A 25,834-nucleotide genomic window follows, 5' to 3' on the forward strand; every position below is an offset into this window, starting at 1 on the left:
ACCGCACTAGCACCTATCTTTGAGCTCATCCCTGTGACTATATGAGTGTGTGATAGTTGTGGTTGGTGGAGGTTCCTTATGATTAATTGACAGAGGAGGAAAAATACTGAGTTTGGATTATTTGGATTAAGTATCATGGTATGTTAGTAAAGGCTGAAAATGGATGGTGGCTATCTTAGAACTCCTCTCAGATGTGATCCTGGCATTAGTAGTCAAGGGAATTCCACCCAGTGGGCAGAGTTTTGAATGGTACACCTAGTTAGGTGCACTTAGTTATCTATATGGCTATAGGTAAAAATATATATAGTACATTTAGGGTAGTGATGAATGTCTTGTCTGGTTTTTAGGGAACTAGAAGAAAAAAATTGGGCCAGATATGGTGGCTTACACCTGTAATCCCAGCACTTTGGGAGGCCAAGGCAGGTGGATCACTTGAGGTCGGGAACTCCAGATCAGCCTGGTCAACATGGCGAAACCCATTCTCTGTTAAACTACAAAAAAAAAAAAAAGAAAAGAAAGAAAAAATTAGCCAGGCATGGTGGCATGTGCCTGTAGTCCCAGCTACACAGGGGACTGAGGTAAAAGAATTGCTTGAACCTAGGAGGCGGAGGTTGCAGTGAGCTGAGATTGCACCATTGCACTCCAACCCGGGCAACACAGTGAAACTGTGTCTCAAAAAAAAAAAAAGAAAAGAAAAGAAAAATGATTGGAAGATTGAAAACAAAGAGGTCTGGGAAAGAGTCATGTGGATGGACCTGTAAGAGTGGGAACAAAGTCCAAAGATCTCTGTGGTACACATTAAAACTCATTATAGAATATTCACCATGGAAAAGGCAATGAACAAATAAGCAGACAGAATGACCTTGCTGGTTTATATTAACCAGCCTCCATCATTAGCTACCCCAGTGCTGGCAGGATGGACTCACGGACAAGGCAAACATAGCAGCAGAGATGGAGGCTATCTATGCCTAACAGCATGGTCCCTCCCTGCTCAGTGGTGCCTGGCTACAACTGAATGTCCAACTTACTTGCAACAAAAATTAATATTGAGTATTAATATGGTACAACATCATGAGGGGACCAATCCCATCCATGGCAAGTGATTCATCTTGACTAGAATTAACACATATTCTAGCTGTGGGTTTGCCTTTTCTGGTCACAGGACTCAGCTAGTACTATTATCCAAGAACATACAGAATCATTGATCCACTGACATAGGATCTGGCACAACTTCACATGGGTTCAAAGGAGGTGTAGGAGTGAGCACATGACCATGGGATCCACTGGTTCTATCACACACTTAGCCACCAGGAACATGCTGGCCAGATAGAGCAATGGAACAACCTTTGAAAGCATAGATAAAGTGCCAACTTACATATGATACCCTGAAACAATGGGGTGACATCCTCCAGAGCAAAGTATAAACACCCTAAGACAATAATTATTATGTAGTGTTTGTTTCCTAGTATGCAAGTATGCATGCCTGGGAACAAAGAAGTAGAGGTAGAAGTGCTCTGAATTCCCTTACTCCTAGAGACCCACATAGGGAAAGATGTGCTTTCTATGTACCCTCTTGATTCTAGGCTCCGTGAGTTCAAAAGTCTTTGTTCCTAGAAGAACACTTTCACCATGACAAACAGGGAGTCCCTGTAAATGGAAAGGTAGGGCTGCCACACAGATTTTTTTGCCTCCTTTTTCTGACATCAGCACACAAGAAAAGGAGTCATCACCCTGGCAGAAGTTGATGGTTCCAATATCAAGAGAAGGTAAGGCTGCTGTTACACAGTGGGGACAGGGAAAAATGAAGTTTGTCACTCAAGTTATCCATTAGGTTGTCTCTTGCTTCTTGCTTCTCCTCAGTACAATCTTTTTTTTTAGACTGAGTCTCACTCTTTGTCTCCTAGACTGGAGTGCAGTGTGCAATGGCATGATCTCAGCTCACTACAACCTCTGCCTCCCAGGTTCAAGCAATTCTCATGTCTCAGCCTCCTGAGTAGCTGGGATTACAGGCACCCACTACTACACCCGCTAATTTTTGTAGTTTTAGTAGAGAAGGGGTTTCACAATGTTGTCCAGGCTAGTCTTGAACTCCTGACCTCAAGTGATCCACCCATCTCAGCCTCCCAAAGTGCTGGGATTACAGGTGTGAGCCACGGCACTCAGCCTCCCCGGTACAGTCTTTATTATTAAATGGACAAGTGCAGCAGCCACAATTGAGAGGAACGTAGTTACCAGAGTGTTTTGGTCACCTATCAGGTAAACTACCTAAATGATCAAAGATGATAGTAAAGGACGAGGGGAATCCAGAATGGATAGTAGAGGAGAGAGACAGTAAATATCCTTTATGACTTTAAGATATGCTACAACACTAGAAACTGTAAATCTTTCTACTAATATATTCTTATAAATTTCCTCAGAAAGAAAGAATAATTCTGGAATAGTTATTTCCATTTCTTACTATACCAAACAAACAGGAGAGTAGGTAGCTGATGTCTCTTAATTGATCCTGTCTCTGGAAATTTAACTTGGTCAAAAAGTTGCCTCACAGAAGGTTACATTCCTTCCACCTTATACCCCTTACATCAAGGCAAGGCAATTCTTAAGGACTATCCCATCCCTTGAGCTCCTGAGAGGATCAGCTGGAGCCTCTCTTGTAACTGCACCACAGTTCAACTACTCTGCCTAGCCCTATTTCTTTAACTTCTCATGAGTGTTATTCCTGATAGCACAGGTCAGTAAAATTCTTGCTTAAAAATCCCGGAGTAACCTTATCTCTGATACCCTCTCTTGTTCACTACACCTCAGCCAATCTGGCTCGCTTGCTGTTTCCTCTACCAGGAACACTCTTCCTTAGATATGCATAGGGCTAACTCCTTCATCTCCTTCAGATCTTGGCCAAAATGTCACTAGACTTACACCATCTTATTTATATTGCAGTTAGCCCCCTCTCATGCCAGGACTTCTGATCTCTCTACCCTGATTTTCTTCTTTTTCTTCCTCTCCTTCCCCTTTTTAAAAATCACGGTGATTATCAACTTCTATTCCAGTTTATGTATTTATTTATTCTGCTTAATTCTTTTGTTTGTTTTTGTTTATTTTTATTTTTATTTTTGGCTCAGTCTCCCCTGGAACATTAGCTCTATGAGAACAGGGGTCTTTACCTTTTATTGCCCTTGTTATATCCTGAGGATCTAAAGCTATGTCTGGCCTAGACTAGTCAATTAACATTTTTGTTTATGTACAAGAGCTCCTACAGGGTAAGTACTTTGAAGCTGCTGGGCCAATGTGTGTATCATTTTCAGGTTTACCATATATTTCAACTTTACTATATATTTCAAAATTGCTTTTTTAGATGAGTGTACCGATTTATAGTCCCAGCAACTGTGTATGACAGTCTCAAAATTTTCACATTCTTATCAGCAAATGTTGTTGCTCAGGTGTTGGTATAAAATGATTTAAAATTTGCCTTTATTTAATTGTTAATGATTAACTATGTGTGCTTATGTTTATTGGTCATTCGAGATTCCTCTCTGGGAATTGCCTGTGCATATTTTTTGCCATTTTTTTTCTGTATGATTGTTGGCTTTTTTCTCTCTTATTCATTTGTAGATGTTCATTATATATTCAGTGGACTGATCCTTTGTTGACTATATGTGTTGCAAATATCTTCTCCCAACCTTTTAATTTAATTGTCTTTTCCATTAGTTTCTAGTATCTTTTGATATAGTTTTAATTTTTAATGAGGTCAAATTTATTATTTATTGTTTTCCTTATAGTTTGTATGTTTGTTCAGTTTAAAAGAAATCTTGCTTTACTTGAGCTCATAAAAAATGATTCTATAGAAGCAAACTTGTGAATAGAAAAAAGAGCAATTATTCTAAATTTTCTTTTAAAAGTCAGAAAGTTTGCTGACTGGAATTGATTTTTTGTGCAACATATAAAGTAGAAACCCAATTTTATTTTATTTTTCCATTTAGATATCCAAATATTACAGTACTATTTGTCAAGTAGTTCCTTTATTCCTCACTGATTTGTAATGCAATTTCCGCCATATATCAAGCATCCACACATACATGTCTGTTGCTCAGTCCTCAGTTCTGTTTCGTTGGTCTATTTGTCTGTAGTTGTGCCAATACTATATTGTCTTAGCTGCTATAATTTTATAATAAATTATATAGGGCAAGTTTCTGCAGCTCCTTCATTTGTTTTAAAAATGTCTTGGATTCGTCACTCATTCATTACTCCATATACATTTAAAATCAACTAGTCAAGTTCCACTGAGCACAATTGGAATCTTGATTTGCTTTGTACTGAATTTGTGTATCAATTTAGGAAGGAATGATATCTTTATGATATGGAGTTCTCATATATATAGACATATATATAGGTACATATATGTCTCATATATATAGGTATATATATGTCTCATATATATAGGTATATACATATGTCTCATATATATAGGTATATACATATGTCTCATATATATAGGTATATACATATGTCTCATATACAGGTATATACATATGTCTCATATACAGGTATATACATATGTCTCATATATATAGGTATATACATATGTCTCATATATAGGTATATATATAGTCTCATATATATAGGTGTATATATATGTCTCATATATATAGGTGTATATATATGTCTCATATATATAGGTGTATATATATGTCTCATATATATAGGTGTATATATATGTCTCATATATATAGGTGTATATATATGTCTCATATATATAGGTGTATATATATGTCTCATATATATAGGTGTATATATATGTCTCATATATATAGGTGTATATATATGTCTCATATATATAGGTGTATATATATGTCTCATATATATAGGTGTATATATATGTCTCATATATATAGGTGTATATATATGTCTCATATATATAGGTGTATATATATGTCTCATATATAGAGGTATATATATGTCTCATATATAGAGGTGTATATATATGTCTCATATATAGATATATGTCTCATATATAGAGGTGTATATATATGTCTCATATATAGAGGTGTATATATATGTCTCATATATAGAGGTATATATTTCAACTACTTATCCCTAATGAATAAAGTTTCCAATGTTTCCATTCAGGTATCTTTTGTAATTATTTGCTTCTGTGATAGCTGTCTTTTAAAAATTATATTTTTATAATTTTGATGGAGAATGCGATTGTGAACATGAATTTTAAAAAGTCCAGCCACCTTGCTAAACTCTCTTATTAATCATCATAATTTGAGTGTTAGATTATCTTGGATTTTTTATGTAAACCACGCAACCTGCTCCTTAAAATTTATGTATTTAGAATTCATATTTTAATCAGGCAATGCAATCAACTCTAAAATTAAAAGTACATTTAAAACATGCACCCTAACACTTTCCTTCTCACTCTTGTCCCCCTTTTCACTCAGTTTCTGACCGTTCACCTTTCGTAGGTAACCACCAATATTAATTTTCCGATTTATTTTTCCAGGGCTTCTTTGTGCCACACACGCAAACATAATTTAGATTCTTTTTACTCTCTTCTATTCGCAAATATAGCAAATTATGAAAAGAGTTCTGCACCTTGCCTTTCTCCCTTAGTTATAGCTGGAAAAATAAAAATTTAGAAGCCTCTTTAATAGCAAAAGGGGAGGGGACACAAGGTGCCGAGCTAGCAAACGACAGAGTCTGTCAGGGAGGTGGCTAGAGAGGCCCGGAAGTGGCTTCTGTGCCCCGCCCTGCGGGTGGTTTGCTAGTTTCAAGCACTTTGTGAGTATGGGATGAATCGGCGTCTGCCTTCCACTGTGGGGTTAAATCTCATCCCGCGGCTCTCCTCCTGTCGGTCCTGCAGTTCTTTTGTCCCCGGGTAGAGGTGCGTTTGCAGGAGTGTGTGTGTGTGTGTATGTGAGTTTGTGGAGAGAGGCCCTTCCCTCCCCAGTTCCTGCAGCCTCGGCTCCCAAGGAGGGAGACCCCTGCAAGAAGCCGTGGGGGACGGAAGGGCGCTCTGCGGCGGAACGAAGTGGTCCTCGGCGTTCCCGCGTAGCCCAATATGGGTGTCCCTTGTTTAGGGCCGTTACCGAGTGTCTGGGTCGGTTCTTGAGGGTATTTGGAGACGGGATGCATGGGTCACATAGACAAGCCTCGAGAATGGGAGCCGTTAAATTTTTGCACTGCCTGGTAACAAGGTCAGTTTCAAGATCTTTAAATTATTCTGTGGTACTGGCCAAGAGCCAGAACGTTGGAGTCAGATTTCCTGGTTCGAATCCTGCCTCTGCCACTTACTGGCTGACTTTTCACTAGTTCCTAAGCTCTCTCTGCCTCATTTTACTATTTTGTAAAATAGAGATAATATTCCCTAACTCACTGGGTTGTTGTGAGGATTGAATGCATTCGTATGTGTAAGGTGCAGAGTAAGCATGATTTAAAGATTTGCTTTTATTAGTGGTACTATTATTATTTATAACTATGATGACACATTAGTGACTGGCTTTTGTACAGTTGCTTTCAGTTTTACTGTCATTCATCAATTCACTTTGTAATGGATGATTTCTATATTTTAGGAGGGAAAAATAAGATACTCTGAAAAAGAGCCTATCCCAAAGCAAAGACCAAAACTGGTTTGTGTTGTACTTTGTGATACTCACACTCTCAAAGGCTTTAAGACTCGGGGGTACCTTTTCCTTGGCTGGAGATTAGGAGGAACAATAGAAGTTTTTAATAGTGAAAAAGGACTAGGACCCCTGGTTTTAGCAAAAATCTGATGTCCTGCTTAGTGCTGGAGATCCACCAGTTTTCGAGCTTCCAGGAGTGCCCTAGCCTGAAACTGGCTTCATACTAACACCCTTCATTTCAACCCAACTTTTACAGGGTTGACTCTTTCATAGACTTGTAACTCTTTTCTGTTAATGAGAAACTTTCCTTTCCTTATCTTCAGTATATTTACTGATTTGATAAATACTTTGTGTTTGCAACCAATTTCCCAATCTTGTGCCTTCCCATTGTGATCAGTTTGGCTCAGATCCAAGTAGGGGCCAGGTATTGAAACCTAAATGGAGTTTGTGGAATAAATGATATAAATGTATCAGTGTTGTTTTCCTGCCATAGACTTCCTCCTTTCCCCACCGTGGACACCCTCCTCATTCCACTTGGACTCCAGATTCACTCTGGATTGGGCTGTGGCTCTCTCTCACCTTCGTTGACCCTACCTTAATGCTTTTTGACTGTATTATTCAGGAAGGAAAGAAGTTAGGATGTTGTTTAATTTTCTAAAATTTTGGAGAGAAATTTAAACACATTTAATTGTAGAGAGACTATTACAATGAACACCAATATAACCATGACTCAGCTTCAGCCATCATCTTTTGGTCATTTTCTTTCATCCTTCTTTTCCCTCCTTTCCACTCTCTTTCCTTCCCTTCTCCTCCTCCTTCCCTTCTGTCTCCCTCCTTCCCTTTTACTTCCTCCCTCTTTCCCTCTCTCCTTTCTTTCCCTTTCCCTCCTTTCTTTGTCTTCCTTTCCCTCCCTCTCCCCCTCTTTCTTTATTTCTTTTTTTTCCTCATTTCATCCCTCTCTTTCATTTTATAGCAAATTGCAGATGGAAACATTTTAGTTCACTCACAAGTACAAGTACTTCAGTGTCAATTTCTTATATACAGGGACTTTTATCTTAATATAATCATAGTATCATTATCACACGCAACAAAATTGACAGTAATTCCTTGATATCATTATCTTGATTTTCAAATAATTGTCTTAAGTATTTTTACAGTTTTTTTTTTTTTACAGTCTTTTTACTGTTGTTGTTTTCAGTGGGGTCCGAATATGGTTCACCATTTGCATTTATTTGATAAGTCTGTTCAGTCTTCTAATCTATGACAGTTCCCATTCCCTCCCCACTCCTTTTGGTAAAAATGCCATTTATTTGTTGAGGAACTTGAACCTTCTGTTTTATAAAATGCCTCACATTCTGGATTTGGTCGATTGCTTCTTTTTAGTGTCTTTAACTTACTAGATTTCAAACTCAGCTGCACATGAGAATGACCTAGAAAGTTTTAAAAGTTATTGATGCTGAGTCCCACCCCCAGAGAGTGATTTAATTGATTTTTTTTTTCATTGCAATCGCCACCTCCCAGGCTCAAGTGATTCTCATGCCACAGCCTCCCAAGTAGCTGGGATTACAGGTGTGTACCACCACGCCCAGCTAATTTTTGTATTTTCAGTACAGACAGGGTTTCATCATATGGGCCAGGCTGTTCTTGAACTCCTGACCCCAGGCAATCTGCCTCGGCCTCCCAAAGTGCTGGGATTACAGGTGTGAGCCACTGCACCCAGCCTGATTGATCTTGATTGTACCCAAGGCATTAGGATGTTTTAAAAGCTCCCCAGTGATTCTAATATGTAACAAAGTTTGAAAGCCTTTAATGTAATTTGCTCCTATATTTCACCTGTACACTGGTATTTGGATCTAAAGACTAGATTAGATTTAGGCTCACTTATTTTGGTATTATTAGCTTATGTAGCAGTACCCCAGATCTCTTGTGGCAGCTTATTAGGAGGAAGTATTTTCTGGTACTTTTCATTTGTGACAATCAATGGCTTCTCTCAGTTTCCTAATTTCCTTCTATTCCCTACCATCCTTTGAACTGTAGAGAGTTGGACTGAGGAATAGAGGTTCAGGAAGATACAGACTTGGAATTGTTTTCCCTTTGTAACCTCTACCAGCCTTACATTTCTTTTCTTTCTTTCTTTCTTTTTTTTTTTTTTGAGGCAGAGTCTTGCTCTGTTGCCAGGCTGGAGTGCAGTGGCGTGATCTTGGCTCGTTGTGACCTCTGCCTTCCGGGTTCAAGCGATTCTCCTGCCTCAGCCTCCCAAGTAGCTGGGACTACAGGCGCATGCCACCACGCCCAGCTAATTTTTGTATTTTTAGTAGAGACGGGGTTTCACCATGTTGGCCAGGATGGTCTCGATCTCTTGACCTCATGATGCGCCCACCTTGGCCTCCCAAAGTGTTGAGATTACAGGTGTGAGCCATCACGCCCGGCCCAGCCTTACATTTTCTAGCCTCTCCATTCCACTGAGTAAAGAGGGACTTACTGACATCTGAGTCCAGTCAAATAATTTTGCAGTCACTCACTTCTAGTTTAAAATCTAGTCCCAGCTGGTTCACAGGAATCTCAGGTTTCCCTTCCCTCTTAGATCAGGCCCAGGTCTCATGGCTTCTGGGATAGGCTGTCTTTCAGAATATCTTACTTTTCCCTTCTAAAATACAGAAATCATCCATTACAAAGTGATGACTCTGAGGAAACCTGATGGCTGGTGCTGTTGTTTCTAAAGAATACCATACTGAGGAAGGAGTAGATTAGGAAGCAAGAAAATCACTTTGATTTGGGGCATACTGAATTGTATTTGTTTGCAAGATTTCCATATAGGACTGTCTGGGAGGCAGCTCAGGATAGGGATCAAGAATCTACAGCCTAGAAATAGAAGTTAAAACCTTGCAAGTGATTAAAGATAGTTCTGGGGAAGACTGTGGATAGAGAAAAGAAAAGGTCAAGAACAGAACCACCAGGCCTACTCTTATTTAAAAAAAGAAAGACCAGTGAATTATACTATTAGCCAACATGTATATGGTACTTACCACTGTCATGCCAAGTGTCAGGTTCCAGCCCATACTGAGGTCCGAGGGGAGTTGTTGGATGGGTGGCAGGTAGTTGAAAGAACACTCGGGGCTGTAGGCAGGTAAAATATGATTTTATTCAGCAGCAGCTGCTGCAGCTCTCACACTATCTGCCTCCTCCAACTGCAGCCCTTCTCAGCAACCGGCTCTGTGGCTCCTGCCGCTCCCACACTTACAGCTGTACTCCTTGGCATGCTTGTTAATTCCTGGCTCACCTCTGTCTGTCTGCAAGACGGCCTGTTCTCTCTTACAGGGTCAGCAGTTTTTCTCTTTCTCTCTGGGCACGAGTCCTATGTACAGCGTCAGCAGGGCAGTTATACCATTTACAGACAATAGTGGCTGTGAGCCAAGTATGAGCTTACACAAACAGGTTATATAACAAGTGGAGTGGTGCGCCTGCGTTCCAAACTCGCTGAGTCACGCTGGCCTGCATATCTGCCTCGGCCTATTCTTGACCAAAGCACATCCATTTACCTTACACTCCACCCCTTTGGCCAAGGGAGACATAGGTTTTTGGGTACACAGGCCCAATATATAGGTTTGGCACACAGGCCTGACATATAAACTTTGGGCACCCAGGGCTGATACATACACACAGGCTTGACACATAAGTCTGACACATAGGCTCTGGGCACACAGGCCCAATGTATACATAGAGGCTTGACACATAAGCCCTGGGCACTTGGGCCACAGTAGTGATACAGGGAGCAATAATTTCAGGTTAGTGAGCAATCACCACATGGTGATGTTACCCCAATGTTGCTTTATATATTAAGCCAGGGTTTTTGCTTCCCTACCTTTAGGGCGTTGGGGCAGGCAACAACAGGTTACTGTTTGTCCCCATACCTGGTTGGAGGAAGTCATCCTTTCTCCCATAGATCTGGCCACATGGCCTGGCCCTACATGGATCGGTGACTAGCCACTTCTGTAACTTCTAGGTAGTTAGCCACAAGGTTGAGCCTTGATAAACTTCCCAGCTATCGGTGCAGATTACCATAGGTGTCACCTTCTTGGTGATCACCATTTACATTGCCCTGAGTTCAGTTTATTAGCTACTTTGTCCACACCTGGTATCAAACCATAGGGTGTCAGTACTAGGCTGGGCTGCAACAGCAGTCCAGGCAGCAGTAGCACCCTGGCTAGACCTATCTGTACCATGCCCCATTGGGAATGTGGGGATGCCCTTCCTTAAAAGGTGAAGGCTCAGGGTCTAGGGGTGCCTCAGGTCCCATAGCCTTATCTTGCATTAGGACTGTAGGTCCTAAGACTTCTTGTAATTGTGCTTTTAAGGGACTTGACTTAGCATACTTTGCTGTTCCAAGTAGGCTTAAGCACCCCACTTTGCAAAAGCGGATGTCTGTGCCATCCCAGTGTGCAGGTTGTTACCCATGAGCATACCCACCCTGCTATTGGGTAAGTCATGCGCAATAGTCTATTGGGCATGAGTCTAAAGGGCAGCATATGCAGTTACTAACTGCTTCTCTGTCGAGGAATACTGGAGCTCAGCTCCCTTCCAAAGTTGGGACCAAAAGTCTACTGGCATTCTAAAGAGCTCTGCGATGCCATAAGCCCCAGTCAAAACTATCTGGTCACATGCACATCAAGTTTAAATGAGTGCCCCTGATCAGCTACCCATAGGGCTTGTGCCCGCTTAATAGCCTGCCTGTTTGGCTGCCAGGAAGGTGGTTTCAGCCACATCATCCCAATTCCAGGCAAGAGGCTGCGTTGCTGCTTCTAAATCTGCAAGAGAATCAGAGGTTAATATAACATCATTAATAAGATCATGACATATGTTGGGGCTATGCATATATCCCTGCAGCAACACTATGAAAGTCCCTCCCATGAAGGCAAAGTGTTCCTGGCTCTCTGGAGCAATGTCGATTAAGAGGAATGCATTGGCCAAGTCCACCACACAGTGGCACCATCCCAGTTCTGTTGTCAAGTGGCCTATGAAATCCATGATAGACGGCACAGCTGCCAAGCTGTGCAAAACATCCACCCACAGGCTGTCCTCAGGCATGGGAGAGACATCCACAGTGCATAAGTGGGGAGCTAAGTGGCCGATGCCGAGGTCCAAAGATACAGGTTTCACTTTCACTGACCAGCTTTCATAACCGTCAATAAATGCAGCTGTGCCCGGAAACTTATTCAGGTTTAGGGACCAGTGGATTGCTGAGTCCACATATTGCCTTTGGTTGTCCGGTGTCCCCCGCAAGCCTGGCACCTTGGTCAGTTCCCAATCAAACAGGAAAGACTTTACATTTCTGCCTGACTGCAGCAGGTAATCTTTGAGCTGGAACGCTCCGGAGGGACCTAGTTGCCCAGCAATGTCCTTTTCCCGAATAACTTGCACTAAGTCTATATACAACTGCCATCTACTGACAGTTTCTGGTATTTCACCAGCATCAGACCACACTAATTAAAGAAGCCAGCTTTTCCATCTCAGAGGCGGAGCAGGAAATGGATCAGCTCCTTTGTCCCAGAGAGAGAGAATTCAGGCAGGGAGGGTCTCCCCCAAATGCTGCTGGCACTGCTTGCCTAACTCCCACAACTCAGTGGGGGGTACAAGCACTATAAGAAGTGTGCTTCACTATGGTAGGGGGTCTCTAGGCCCACCCTTGGGGCCCAGTGGCTGTTCATGCTCTATTTTCTGGCAGACCACTGGGTGAGCCTGTAACGGAGGTTCTTCCTCCTCCCTGCACTGCGTCCAGCAGGAACTGGGCATGCCCTTCCAGCAGCACAGTCGCAAATGCCCATCTGACTGTTGGCAAAGGCACACTCCTTCTCGGTCCTGTGCATTTCCAGGTGCTTCAGCACCTTCTCCACACTCGTGGAGGGCCTGTCCACTGCCGCCCATGTTTCCATCAGAGCCCATCCTTGCAGCACGGCTGCCACTGGGTGCCACAGCTCATGCTGCGGCTGCATAGCCGGTCCGGGAGCCTGGGGGCCGAAGACCCATTCACCTCATCTTGCTCACTATGCCAAATGTCAGGTTAGAGCTCCAGCTGAGGTCCAAGGGGAGTGGGTGAATGGGGGGCAGGGAGCTGGAAGAACACTCGAGAGACAGCAGGTAGATGGGACATGGCTTTACTCAGCAGCTCTTTCACAGTGTCAGTGCCACATTTATACACCTCACAAACAGTAGCATCTTAGAGCCAGGTGATGAGCCTTCCCAGATTATGGCTACATAACTGTGGTTATATAATGCATGGAATTGTGTGCGTGCGCTCCAATCCTGCTGAGTCATGCAGGATGTTTACCTCAGCCTATGCCTGCCTTGCTGCAGCACAGCCATGTTCCTTACAACCACACACCAGGCACTGTTCTAAGAGCTTTATACACTCACTTACTTAATGCTTACAATGGCCCTATCTGCTATCACTATCTCTATTACAGATAAGGAAAGGGAGGCACAGAGCTAGTAGGTAGTAAAGCCAGGATTATGATGACCTCAGGAAACCTGGCTTCAGAACACTTAACCAGATTATGATGGGAGCTGAGAAGAACCAGGAAGGAGGAAAGCAGGAGAAAGCAAGGTCCTTGAAATAAGGACAAGTGAGTTTTTGGAAGTGGACAGCATCCTCAGCCTGGTTGCCTGAGAAGAGGCCATGGAAAATGGGAATTGAGGGAAGCACCTTTGGTTACTTCTGCATGCAAAATCTTAGTGGTGTTGGCAATTGCGGCCTACAGTGTGTGGAAGGCTTAGTGGGAGGTGACGACTAGAATCAGGGACTGAGGGCTTTCTTTCAAGAAGTTCAGTCTTGAAGGGGAAGAAAGAGAGTGGCAGATCGAGGAGGTGGCAAAGACCAGGGGCAGCCTATGCTCTCTCCAGGGCAAGGGTTTGGTGATGTTTTCGGCTGCCTTGATGTTTCTAAGAGAAACTGAAGGGCCTTCAGCCCAAAGATCAGAAGGGCCTGCAGAAACCTACTTTCAGCTGAATTTTAATGTGAATGTTATGCCAGTTTTTTGGGCAAGCCTCACTTCAGATATAATTGAGGGTCTCACTAGCAGGCAGCCAAGGTTTAATTCAGTTCTATTTCTTTTGGTCCAGGGCCTTCTATCTTTTCTTTCTTCTTCCCCTTACTGCAGTACCTTGACCACAGATAAGACCTGGTAAAGCCATCCTTCACTATCTGTGGGGGATTCATTCTGGGATCCTCAGTGATACCAAAATTTGTGGATGCTCAAGTCTTACATAAAATGGCATATAGTATTTTCCTATAACTTACACACATCCTCCTGTATGTTTTTTTTAAGAGATGGAGTCTCTGCACTGTTGCCCAGGCTGGAGTACAGAGGCACAATCATAGCTTACTGCATCCTTGAACTCCTGGGCTCAGGTGATCCTCCTGCCTCTTCCTCCTGAGTAGCTGGGACTGCAGTAGTGTGGCACCAGGCTCAACTTCTCTTGTACACTTTAAATCATCTCTAGATTACTTACAAACAAAATACAATGTAAATGTTTTGTAAACACTTTTTATATTGTATTTTTATTTGTATTTTTTAATTGTTGTTTTTGTTATTTTTTTTTCCCAGATATTTTCCAGCTGTGGTTGGTTGAATCTCTCAATGCAGAACCCGCAGATACAGAATCAACTGTATTAGTTTTCTATTGCTGTATAACATTTACCTCAAATTTATCAGCTTAAAACAAAATCTGGGCTGTGCGCAGTGGCTCATATGTTTAATCCCAGCACTTTGGGAGGCTGAGGCAGATCTTTTGAGGTCAGGAGTTCGAGATCAGCCTGTCCAATATGGTGAAACCCCGGCTCTACTAAAAATACAAAAATTAGCTGGGCATGGTGGTGCACACCTATAATCCCAGCTACTTGGGAGGTTGAGGCAGAAGAATCTTTTGAACATGGGAGGTGGAGGTTGCAGCAAGCTGAGATCATGCCACTGCACTCCAGCCTGGGTGACAGGGCGAGACTCTGTCTCAAAACAAACAAATAAGAAAAAAAAAATCAGCTTATTTGTTCCAGTTATATAGGTCAGAAGGCCAGGCAGGCTCAGCTGAGTTCAATATTATGGTCTTCCCAGGCCAAAGCCAAGGTGTTGGTAGGGCTGGGCTATTATCTGGAAGCTCTGAGAGGAATCTACTTATGAGGTCATTGAGGTTATCGGTAGAATTCAGCTCCTTGGGACCAGTCCAGCCAGTCTGGACTTGCTATCTCATATTGAAAGTCCTGAGGATTAGGGCAGGAAATCGTTAGGGTCATCTTAGAATTTAGACAACCACAGACCTGGTTGTTAATGGGATAACTCCGAGCAAGTCACTGAGAGGAGCTTCCTAGAGAGTCCAGGAAGTGCCCTGGATCCTCACCAATTTCAGTTTTTTTCCGGATTAGTCAGGGGCCTGGGGGTGTCCAGGATCACTCCAGGACATCCTTTGGGAACCTTACTATGGGATTCAGGCTTGGGGTGGTGTAGAGGATTAAGCCGCAGAACCACTGAACATGGAGAAATTTCTGCAGCAGTTCCCCAGAGATGTCTCTGGGCTCCTGGGCAGGAGAGAAGGGACTACTTGCAAGTTTACTGGTTAATAATGATTTCCCACCTTTCAGGGATCTTCTGCAGAAATAGCGCTGGAAGCTAGAGTGAGGCCTGAGTACTGCCTTGGCCTAGGATGGCTAGAGAATTAAGTGAAAGCACAGCCCTGGATGCCCAGTCTACAGAAGACCAGATGGAGCTTCTGGTCATAAAGGTGGAGGAAGAAGAAGCCGGTTTTCCCAGTAGCCCAGATCTGGGCTCTGAGGGCTCCCGCGAGCGCTTCCGAGGCTTCCGCTACCCGGAGGCTGCAGGCCCCCGCGAGGCGCTGAGCCGGCTCCGAGAGCTCTGCCGACAGTGGCTGCAGCCTGAGATGCACAGCAAGGAGCAGATCCTGGAGCTGCTGGTGCTGGAGCAGTTCCTGACCATCCTGCCGGGGAATCTGCAGAGCTGGGTGCGGAAGCAGCATCCAGAGAGCGGGGAGGAGGTGGTGGTGCTATTGGAGTATTTGGAGAGGCAGCTGGATGAGCCGGCGCCGCAGGTAGAAAGAACAGGTTTAGTATCTGAGCGCTGTGGTCTGTTTCCTCCTGAAATCCCATATCGGAGTGAGGGGCATTCCTTTAACATCCAGGAGTTCTCCATCTCTTTTTTGTACCGTGAACCTCCTTGGCAGTAAGGTGAAGTCCCTGGACTCCTTCTCAGAATAATTTTTTTTTTAAATACATAAAGAAACCATAAAGGATTACAAAAGAACGCAGTCATATCAACATACAGTTAGCAAATAATTAAATTTGTATTAAAGTCATATATGTGTTTTTTTTATTAGTACACTAAATAATAAAACCTATGGACAGGGCTTATAACTGGCAATTACAAAGCAGTGATAAGTATCTCTTTGCTTGGTTGTAATGTGATGTAAAAACATCTGCAGGTTCTATTGGTGACAAAGTCCTGGGTACTGCTTATGCTACATTGATTTGTTGCTTCCATTCATAATTGAAGGAAATGCTAACTTTCTCTTAAAGACTAGTTAAAAATAAGATTAGCTTTTGTCCTGTTCAAGTTCATGGACTACGTGGGAAGGAGTTCATGGACCACTGGTTATGAACCTCTGGTAGAAAATGGGCCGACTTTTACCTCCATGTTCTTCCCTGTTTTATGAGACTGTGTCCTCTTTGCATCATCCTGTGTCCCTGTGCACACACCCTCAGAGGACCTGTGTGGCCAGAGCCTTCTAAATGGTGAGCTGGATACCAAGGTTCTTGACTTGTGTCTATGGCACCCAAGGCCTGTAACAGTGGAAAGTCAGTGCGAGTCTCTTAGCTTCATTCTTTATAAAGGATGTGGGAAATTCTGAGCTGCACATGAGAAAGTAACTTGAAAACTGTAATTTTATAATAACTATAAATGTCTGGAAGGAAACCTGCATTTAATGAGGACAAATCATATGCCAAGCCATGTTAGGTGATTTAACATACTGTGATGTTGTTTGGGTCCCCCAAACTCCATAAACTAGAGATTGTAATCCCCTTTTCAGATAATAAAAGGTATTAATATTCTCTGAGAATTTTGCACCAGTTTCCAATGGGTTTTCATAAAAGCACAAATGTATATATGAAGGAGCATAGAGTAATGATAAGAACATGTGCTCTGGCATCATTCTACCTGAGCTCCCATCCTAGCATTGCCACTGATTAGCTACTTAAACTGGCTGTGCCTTAATTTCCCTATCAGTAAAATGGGTATAATAATAATACCTCCCTTATAAGATTGTTGTTTTCTGCGTTAAATGAGTTAACATTTATAATGCTTTTGGAAATAGTGCCAGCCACCTAGGTAGTTCTATGGAAGTGTTTGCTGAAAACATGAAAATAAGAACAAATGATTTCTAGGTTTCAGGTGTTGACCAAGGGCAAGAACTGCTCTGTTGCAAGATGGCACTATTGACACCAGCCCCAGGGTCACAAAGTAGCCAATTTCAGCTAATGAAGGCTCTGCTCAAGCATGAATCTTTGGGATCCCAGCCCTTACAAGACAGAGGTAAGGATTATTTTCTAGACAGTATGAATTATGCAGACTTCATCCAATTTCATTTAAGGATAGCCAACAAAATTCATTGATAGGGGGTTTATATGCCCATCACAGATTATGTCTTAAAAATGAGAGTCTTAAAACTCTCATTTAAGACTGAGACTAAAAGGAGTATTTCCAACATAATGATGGAAAGCTTTTTCAACCAAGACTGGACATAGTAAATAAGATATTAGTAAAACTTAGGTTTGGAAAGAATTGGTTCTTGTTTGGGTTTTGTTTTGTTGTATTGGTTTTTGTTTTCTTGAGACAGGGTCTTGTTGTTTCACCCAGGCTGGAGTGCAGTGGCACAATCTCAGCTCACTGCAGCCTCCACTTCCTGGGCTCAAGCGATCCTCTCACCTCAGCCTCCTGAGTAGCTGGGACTACAGGTGTGCACCACCATGCCTGGCTAGTTTTTTAAAAACTTTTTTGTGGATATGAGGTCTCACCATGTTGCCCAGGCTGGTCTCAAACTCTTGGGCTCAAGTGATCCTCCTGCCTGGGCCTCCCAAGGTGCTGGGATTAAAGGTGTAAGCTACCACACTTGTGTATACCAGCTACTTGTCTTTGTTCTTCTTTGTTTAACTTGTAATTATGGAGGCCTCCAGTGTGGTGGCCGGTTAGCTCTGGGAATGGAACTGTGAGTGAGACTGTTCTTGCCCCAGTGGAGCTTACATTTAAGTGAGGAAGATGGTAAATAAACACATTAATAATACAATTCGTGTGACAGTGGGAAGTCCTATGCAGAAAGTAAACAATCTGTAAAGCCAGCCAGCCAATCTCATAAATTATAGGACTATTGCAAATTAAAGGGTATAAATCTTCTAAATCCTGGGTCTGTTATTAAAGTAATATGAAATTCACTGCATAGGAAATGGCTGTATGTGTTCTGAGATGTCCTTTCATGTGTCTTAAACACATGTACAAGTTCCCAAGATACACATCGCTGGGATGTTCTAGCCAATATGTGATCTTTATTTTTAAACAGAGGTTCTAGCCTAAACCATCTGTTTTGTGCCCCTTCAAAAATTTGCTTCCTGAAGTTATATAAGGAATACATGAGGAATATATATGCTTCCTGAAGTTATATAAAGAATATATAAGGAATATATGAGGAATATATATATGCTTCCTGAAGTTATATAAGGAATAATAAGGAAACCTGAAGTTCTTTACTTTTCTCTCTCTTGAATTTCCGTACGTTGTATAAAGCCAGACCCCTACTTTGCCTTTCATAGCCCAGCTTTGTCTGACTCTTAGCTTTTCAAATCCAAAGTGAAAAGCACCCTAACGGCTACTAAGGACAAACTCACCCAAAATCCGATTTTTCCTCCTATCTCTAGCAAAATTCAAAGGATCTTCAAATGGAAAGCTTTTTTGTTTTTTATGTTCTTTTTATTTCACAACTGCTCACAAGGAGCCTGCCTTTTTGCATTGTTTTCGTGTATCTGTAGAGCACAACAGTTATCTTTAGGATTGGAGCTGGTAGGGACCAGGAATTTTGGAAAGGAGCACACTCTGTATAAACTTGTTTGGCAGGAATTTATTTATTTAGAGAGACAGGGTCTTACTTTGTTGCCCAGGCTGGAGTGCAGTGGCTCAATCACAGCTCATTGCAGCTTCAGACTCCTGGGCTCAATCAAGTGAGACAGGAATCTATTAATCCAGTTATTTAACTTAGATTCCACAAGGCAGGGAGGCTGAATGCCAGGGTACATCTCATCCAGAGCTTCTTTCCTTCTTAGTTCTCCAGGTCCCCGTGCTTGCCCATGGAGGGTGCTGCAGAGAAGATGCAGTGGTAGCTTCTAGGCTTACTCCAGAGTCCCAGGTGAGCTGGAGTCCTATCCCTCCCCCAATGCCCCTCACTACTATTGAGCTTCCTGTGAAGACTCCTCACTCCCCATTCCCCTCTACCCCCATCCTAGATCCTCCATGCAGATCTCAAATGGGATCTGCATTTTCTCATCTATCTTGAGGTTGTTTATCATTAACTTTATTTAGGTGCCCACTTAAAGACGCTTTTCCTGTTTATTACTAGCTGTTGGCAGGGATGGGGGCTGGGGGTGCTTCCCAGATCTTCCCTACTCCACCATTTTGGTCAGCCCCTTCTTCAATGGGATTACCTATTGTTTTAGGGGTTGTTGAAAGTGGAAGATGTGGCCCTGACCCTCACCCCTGAATGGACACAGCAGGATTCATCTCAGGGGAATCTCTGTAGAAATGAAAAGCAAGAGAACCATGGCAGCCTGGTCTCCCTGGGTAAGACTAAAGGACACTAATTTCTGTTAAGGTTTCTTGGCATTCTTTGTATATTAGAACCTGTTGAGCTATTGGAAGCTGTTGAGCCCTATTATGTTTGGATTCACAATCACCATTTCTGAAAGCCTGTAACTGACTAGCTCCTTACCCTTTCTTTTTTTATTGTTTTTGAGAGATAGGGTCTTGCTCAGTCACTCAGGATAGAGTGCAGTGGCACAATCATGGCTCACTGCAGCCTCGACATTTTGGGCTAAAGTGATCCTCTCACCACAGCCTCCCAAACTGCTGGGACTAAAGGCATGTACCACCACACTTGGCTAATTTTTTAATTTTAATTTTTTGTCGAGATGGAGTTTTGCTATGTTGCCTGGGCTGGTCTCGAACTCCAGGGCTCAAGCAATCTTCCTGCCTTGGCCCCTCAAAATGCTGGAATTACAGGTGTGAGCATGAGCTACTGCACCTGGCCTGCTTGTGCCTTCTGACCTTGCTTTCTCCTCTCCCTGCCAGTATTCTAGTTAAGTTAAATGGGTCAAAGTCGATACAACCCCGAGTACAGGTCTGGCTCACAGGAGATGCCCACTAAATGTTGATGTCCTCCTGTTCCTACCCCTGACTGAAGAGGAAAGCTGGGAGGCCTCTTCAGGAAATGGGCCTTGGGACCATAGAGTGTGAGAGCAGTGTCCTTAGACATTGACTATAGACCCTGACCTCAGAGATGAAGGTGCAGAGGCTGAGAAGATTGCCTGACTTGTCTGAGGCCATGTAGCTCACTGGTGGCATAAAATTCATAGCACTGAATCCAGTTCTGTTTGGGGACCCTGCCTCTGCCTGGGATATGAACCGAGACAACTGTCTTTATCGTATCATTGATCAGTGCCCAATTTCTGAGTCTCCACTTTCGCTGTTTTGTTTCTTTCTTTCTTTCTTTTCTTTTCTTTTTTTTTTTTTTTTGAGATGGAGTCTCACTCTGTCGCCCAGGCTGGAGTGCAGTGGTGCAGTCTTGGCTCACTGCATCCTCTACCTCTCATGTTCAAGCGATTCTCCTGCCTCAGCCTCCTGAGTAGCTGGGATTATAGGCACCCACCACCATGCCCGGCTAATTTTTGTATTTTTAATAGAGACGGGGTTTCACCATGTTGGCCAGGCTGGTTTTGAACTCCTGACCTCAAGTGATCCGCCAGCCTGAGCCTCCCAGTCGCTGTTTCTCAAAGGTATTTCAGAAATCCTTCCACTTGCTCCATTTACTGTCACTTTCTGTTCAACCCTTTTAGTATCTAATCCTAGGTGCATGGCCCTGCCTTACTGTTCTTAGAACTTAGATCGACCACATACATCCCCAGCATAGTCCTGGATCCTCACCGTCTTCCACCCACTCCCTCCACTCCCAGTGTGTACCTTTCCAATGGCCCCATTCCCATTCTTAGGTCTCTCTCCTCCCCGGCACTCCTGTTCTCCCCTTTTATTCCCATCCTTATTCTAGCACTTAAATCCTCATCCCAGGCATTTATAGACCTCTGTAATTCTTGCCTCCCTGGTACTCATCACAGAGCTTTCCTTCCATGGCATAACCCACAGTTGCCGGTTATTTGTTGTTTCAGGTGATGAAAAACAGATTAAGAGCAGGGACTTGCCTCCAGCTGAGAAGCTTCCAGAAAAGGAGCATGGGAAGATATCATGCCACCTGACGGAAGACATTGCCCAGATTCCTACATGTGCAGAAGCTGGTGAACAGGAGGGCAGGCTACAAAGAAAGCAGAAAAATGGCACAGGAGGGAGGCGGCACATCTGCCATGAATGTGGAAAGAGTTTTGCTCAAAGCTCAGGCTTGAGTAAACACAGGAGAATCCATACTGGTGAGAAACCCTACGAATGTGAAGAGTGTGGCAAAGCCTTCATTGGGAGCTCTGCCCTCGTCATTCATCAGAGAGTCCACACTGGTGAGAAGCCATACGAGTGTGAAGAATGTGGTAAGGCCTTCAGTCACAGCTCAGACCTTATCAAGCACCAGAGAACCCACACTGGGGAGAAGCCCTATGAGTGTGATGACTGTGGGAAGACCTTCAGCCAGAGCTGCAGCCTCCTTGAACATCACAGAATCCACACTGGGGAGAAGCCGTATCAGTGCAGTATGTGTGGCAAAGCCTTTAGGCGAAGTTCACATCTCCTGAGACATCAGAGGATCCATACTGGGGATAAAAATGTTCAGGAAACTGAGCAGGGAGAGGCCTGGAAAAGTAGGATGGAAAGCCAGTTGGAAAATGTTGAAACTCCCATGTCTTATAAATGTAATGAGTGTGAAAGAAGTTTCACTCAGAATACAGGCCTCATTGAACATCAAAAAATCCACACTGGTGAGAAACCCTATCAGTGTAATGCATGTGGAAAAGGCTTCACCCGAATTTCATACCTTGTTCAACATCAGAGAAGCCATGTAGGGAAAAACATCCTATCACAGTGACCCATGCCATACATGCCAGAGTTGGTGCTCATTTGTCACTGATCTGAAGCCACTCCCCCTGGAGTCTCGACTATAGAAATTGTGGGCTGGGCTTTATTTACCACTACATATTATCAGGTGTTAGAAAATATAGACTGGGTTAGACAAATTATCTTCTAAGTTCTAGAAGGGGTTTGTAATCAAAACATATTTGATAGGAGGCTACAGGAGAGTTGTCTAGAAGAGGTAAGACCTGAAACTGTTTGTTCTCTCCCACTGGAATTAAATGGATGTTTAGACTGGCTACTTGCCCTAAACCAGCACTTGGTAATGTCTACTGGGTGGATGGTTGTGATTTGGGGGCTGCTTCTCTGACCGTTCTTTTTGACTGTAATGAATCCTCCACAGTTGGTCAGATTCATAAAGTCTTATATCCCACTCTGTGCCTTTTCCGCAGGTGCTAATAAATGTTTATTGAATGTACCAGTGAGATTACCTTCATAGATCTGAAAATCTGATGTTATCCAGGTTTCTGAAGAACTTCTCGCCAAGGCCATTTGTGCTTGTGTCCAATTCTGTGACCTAGATTGTGACTCAATCTAGTGTATTTCTTACCAAATACATAGGCAGAGAAGGGTTACTGTGATTGAAAGAATCCATTTTTTTTTTTTTTGAGACAGAGTCTTGCTCTGTCGCCCAGGCTGAAGTGCAATGGCACAATCTTGGCTCACTGCAACCTCTGCCTCCTGGGTTCAAGCGATTCTCCTGCCTCAGCCTCCTGAGTAGCTGGGACTACAGGTGTGTGCCACCATGCCCGGCTAATTTTTTATGTTTTTAGTAGAGACGGGGTTTCACCGTGTTAGCCAGGATGGTCTCGATCTGACCTCGTGATCCTCCTGCCTCAGCCTACCAAAGTGCTGGGATTACAGGCGTGATCCACCGTGCCCGGCCAAGAATCCATATTTCTTTACCAGACTAGGAATTCTATTCTAGTGCAAATGCCTTAAACAGCTTATCACTAAATCATTATGAATGTGTGCCATCCATGGAATTGCTTTTTTTTTTTTTTTGTAAATATGAGGTCTCACTATGTTGCCCAGGCTGGTCTCGAAATCCTGGGCAATCCTCCTGCCTCACCCTCTCAAGTACTGGAATTACAGGCGTGAGCCACCACACTCAGCCCAAATTTCACTCTTTAATGTTTTCCTGTTGTTACTCTTTAAGGAAAAAGCTTTCCTATTCAGACAGTGTGAAAATCAGTCATCAAGTCAGAATAAAATGATAAATATTCTAATGCTCAGTATCTTAGTTCTCTCCATTTAGTTCTCTCGGGCCTAACCAATGCCTCCTAAAACAATAGACTCTATCTTGCCCCACCCCACCACCCAACACACACTGTATAGTAAACTGCATCAAAACTTATTCCTGGTAAGTTCATACTTTCTCCAGCTCAATGGATTCACACCAATTTTTTTTTTTTTTTAGACGGAGTCTCCTCTGTCGCCCAGGCTGGAGTGCAGTGGCGCGATCTCGGCTCACTGCAAGCTCCGCCTCCCAGGTTCATGCCATTCTCCTGCCTCAGCCTCCCGAGTAGCTGGGACTATAGGCGCCCGCCTCCACACCCAGCTATTTTTTTTTTTTAATTTAAGTTCTATGGTACATGTGCACAACGTGCAGATTTGTTACATATGTATACATGTGCCATGTTGGTGTGCTGCACCCATTAACCCGTCATTTACATTGGGTGTATCTCCTAGTGCTATCCCTCCCCCCTCCCCTGACCCCACAACAGTCCCCAGAGTGTGATGTTCCCCTTCCTGTGTCCATGTGTTCTCATTGTTCAGTTCCCACCTATGAGTGAGAACATGCTGTGTTTGGTTTTTTGTTCTTGCGATAGTTTGCTGAGAATGATGAGACGAGGTTTCACTGTGTTAGCCAGGATGGTCTCGATCTCCTGACCTCATGATCCGCCTGTCTCGGCCTCCCAAAGTGCTGGGATTACAGGCGTGAGCCACCGCGCCCGGCCCAAGTATCATTTATGGTTTCAGAACCCCACTATTAGTGTCTGACTGTCTTGGTCTTCTTATACATTGATTCCCAAATCACCTGTATGGTAACAGCATCTCAATTTTTCATGATGACTGTTTGAACCATTAATTTAATTCCTCAGGCTACCTACTTTTTTGTTAAACATACTGTATAGACCATCTTTTTTTTTTCCCATCATGATAGTCAAAATTTTAGTCTTGTGTATTCAAGTGAGAACATTTTTAGTCAGCATTGTACAAGTAGTATTTATTATGTATACATTCAGTGGAGTTGTTTCTACAAAAGTATTTCGGAATGACTATTCTGTTGCAAACTTTTGTGTAAGTGCTTCACCTTATTCCTGCAATAAGGAGAAGTGCACTAACAAAATGAACAATGCAGCAAGGGCTTCGGTCGCAGCTCAGGTCTTATCAAACACCAGAGAACCCTCAATGGGAGAAGTCTTATGAGTGTGACAACTGTGGAAAGACAGTTCCTTTTTTGTTAGTATCACTTCTCCTTATTGTAGAAATATGCTTTCATTATTGCATCTACTCACATTTCTCACTCGGTTTCTGGCACCAGCAATCTCTTCCATATTTATAATATCAGTCAAAAACTCTGGAATTCAAATATAACAAGACTTTTCTGGTCACCTTTGATAGTTAATGACTTGGGCATTGTGATATATTATCTCCTGCTGTATGTATTTTGTTTAGTAGAAATTGAATCATTATCCAAAATCCTTTATAGAACTATCCAAGTCCCTGTTTTTATGCTAGTTTCCAAGGCTTGGTCCTTCAAGGTTTTCAGGGATCTAGGGGACACAAATCTAACAAATCCTAATGTATATTATTTGTATTATAGTAATAAACCATATGGTTACTTTGTTTGAGTGGATTCTTAAATTGAGAAAAATGCATTGCATGATCTGCAAACTTTCTGAACATATATTAGGATTCTCCAGAGAAATAGAACCAATAGGATCTGTGTCTATATATGTATGTATATGTCTGTATGTGTATACATATATATTTGTATTTATAATACTGGTTTATGTATATTATACATAACATATATGTGTTTGTATATATATTTTTATTTATTGGAAAGAATTGGTTCATATGATTATGGAAGCTGAGAAGTCCTAGGTTCTCCTATCTGCAAACTAGAGACCTAGCAGAGCCAGTGGTATAAGCTCCAGTCCAAAGGCCAGCAGGTTCAAGACCCAGGAAGAGCCAGTGTTCTAGTTGGAGTCTGAAGGCCAGAAAAGACTGATGTCCCACCTCAAGATGGGCAGGAGGAGTACCCCTTGAGGGAGCGTTATCTTTTTTGTTTTCTTCCTGCCTTCAACTAATCAGATGGGGCCCACCCACATTAGGGAGGGCAATCTGCCTTACCTAGTCTACTGATGCAATGATTCATCACATCCAAAATCAAACACTCAGAATAATGTTTGACTAAATATCTGGGCACCTTGTGGCCTGGTCAAGTTGACATATAAAACTGGCCATCACAATACTATAGTTTCAACATTAAAACTACAGTATAGTGTTACAGTTTCAGTAAAGCATTAAAACCTTTAACCCGTGCTTCCCCCTTTTGTCAGTTCTTCCAATTGGCAGTAGGAGCCTGGGAAATAATGTTTGTAGCCTCCTTACCCTGCTTACAGATCAGGATAGGGAACGGCTGGTATGAGGCAGGCTGAGGGACAAGAGATAAACAACTAGATTACCATTGTATCCTCAGCATCTAGTAGAGTTCCTGATAAATGAATGATTCTGAAAATTGACTGGTTCTATTTGTTCTTTTGTATTATTAACATAACATAAAATCTCCTGACACTGAGTTCCAGAGACCAA

General features: G+C 42.7%; 1 protein-coding gene across 6 annotated transcripts; it reads left to right on the forward strand.

Moving 5' to 3' along the window:
• Positions 1-5,717: 5,717 nt before the first annotated feature.
• On the forward strand, positions 5,718-24,858 carry ZKSCAN3 (zinc finger with KRAB and SCAN domains 3). 6 transcript variants are annotated; one of them, XM_063725147.1, is made up of 7 exons: positions 5,750-6,197; positions 7,822-7,857; positions 15,252-15,716; positions 17,068-17,215; positions 18,994-19,076; positions 19,384-19,507; positions 21,106-24,858. In XM_063725147.1, exons 3-7 carry the CDS (start codon positions 15,315-15,317, stop codon positions 21,963-21,965), a joined length of 1,617 nt encoding a protein of 538 aa, XP_063581217.1. In that variant the 5' UTR covers positions 5,750-6,197; positions 7,822-7,857; positions 15,252-15,314; the 3' UTR covers positions 21,966-24,858. The 6 variants fall into 6 exon arrangements, with proteins under 6 accessions (XP_054414581.1, XP_002816634.3, XP_063581217.1 ...); XM_024248802.3 differs by lacking the exon at positions 7,822-7,857 and having other exon boundaries at positions 5,750-5,884; positions 6,081-6,197; positions 15,253-15,716; XM_054558606.2 differs by lacking the exon at positions 7,822-7,857 and having other exon boundaries at positions 5,718-5,884; positions 15,253-15,629.
• The last annotated feature ends 976 nt before the right edge of the window (positions 24,859-25,834 follow it).

This window comes from Pongo abelii, chromosome 5 (assembly GCF_028885655.2).
Source record: "Pongo abelii isolate AG06213 chromosome 5, NHGRI_mPonAbe1-v2.0_pri, whole genome shotgun sequence".
NCBI lineage: Eukaryota > Metazoa > Chordata > Mammalia > Primates > Hominidae > Pongo > Pongo abelii.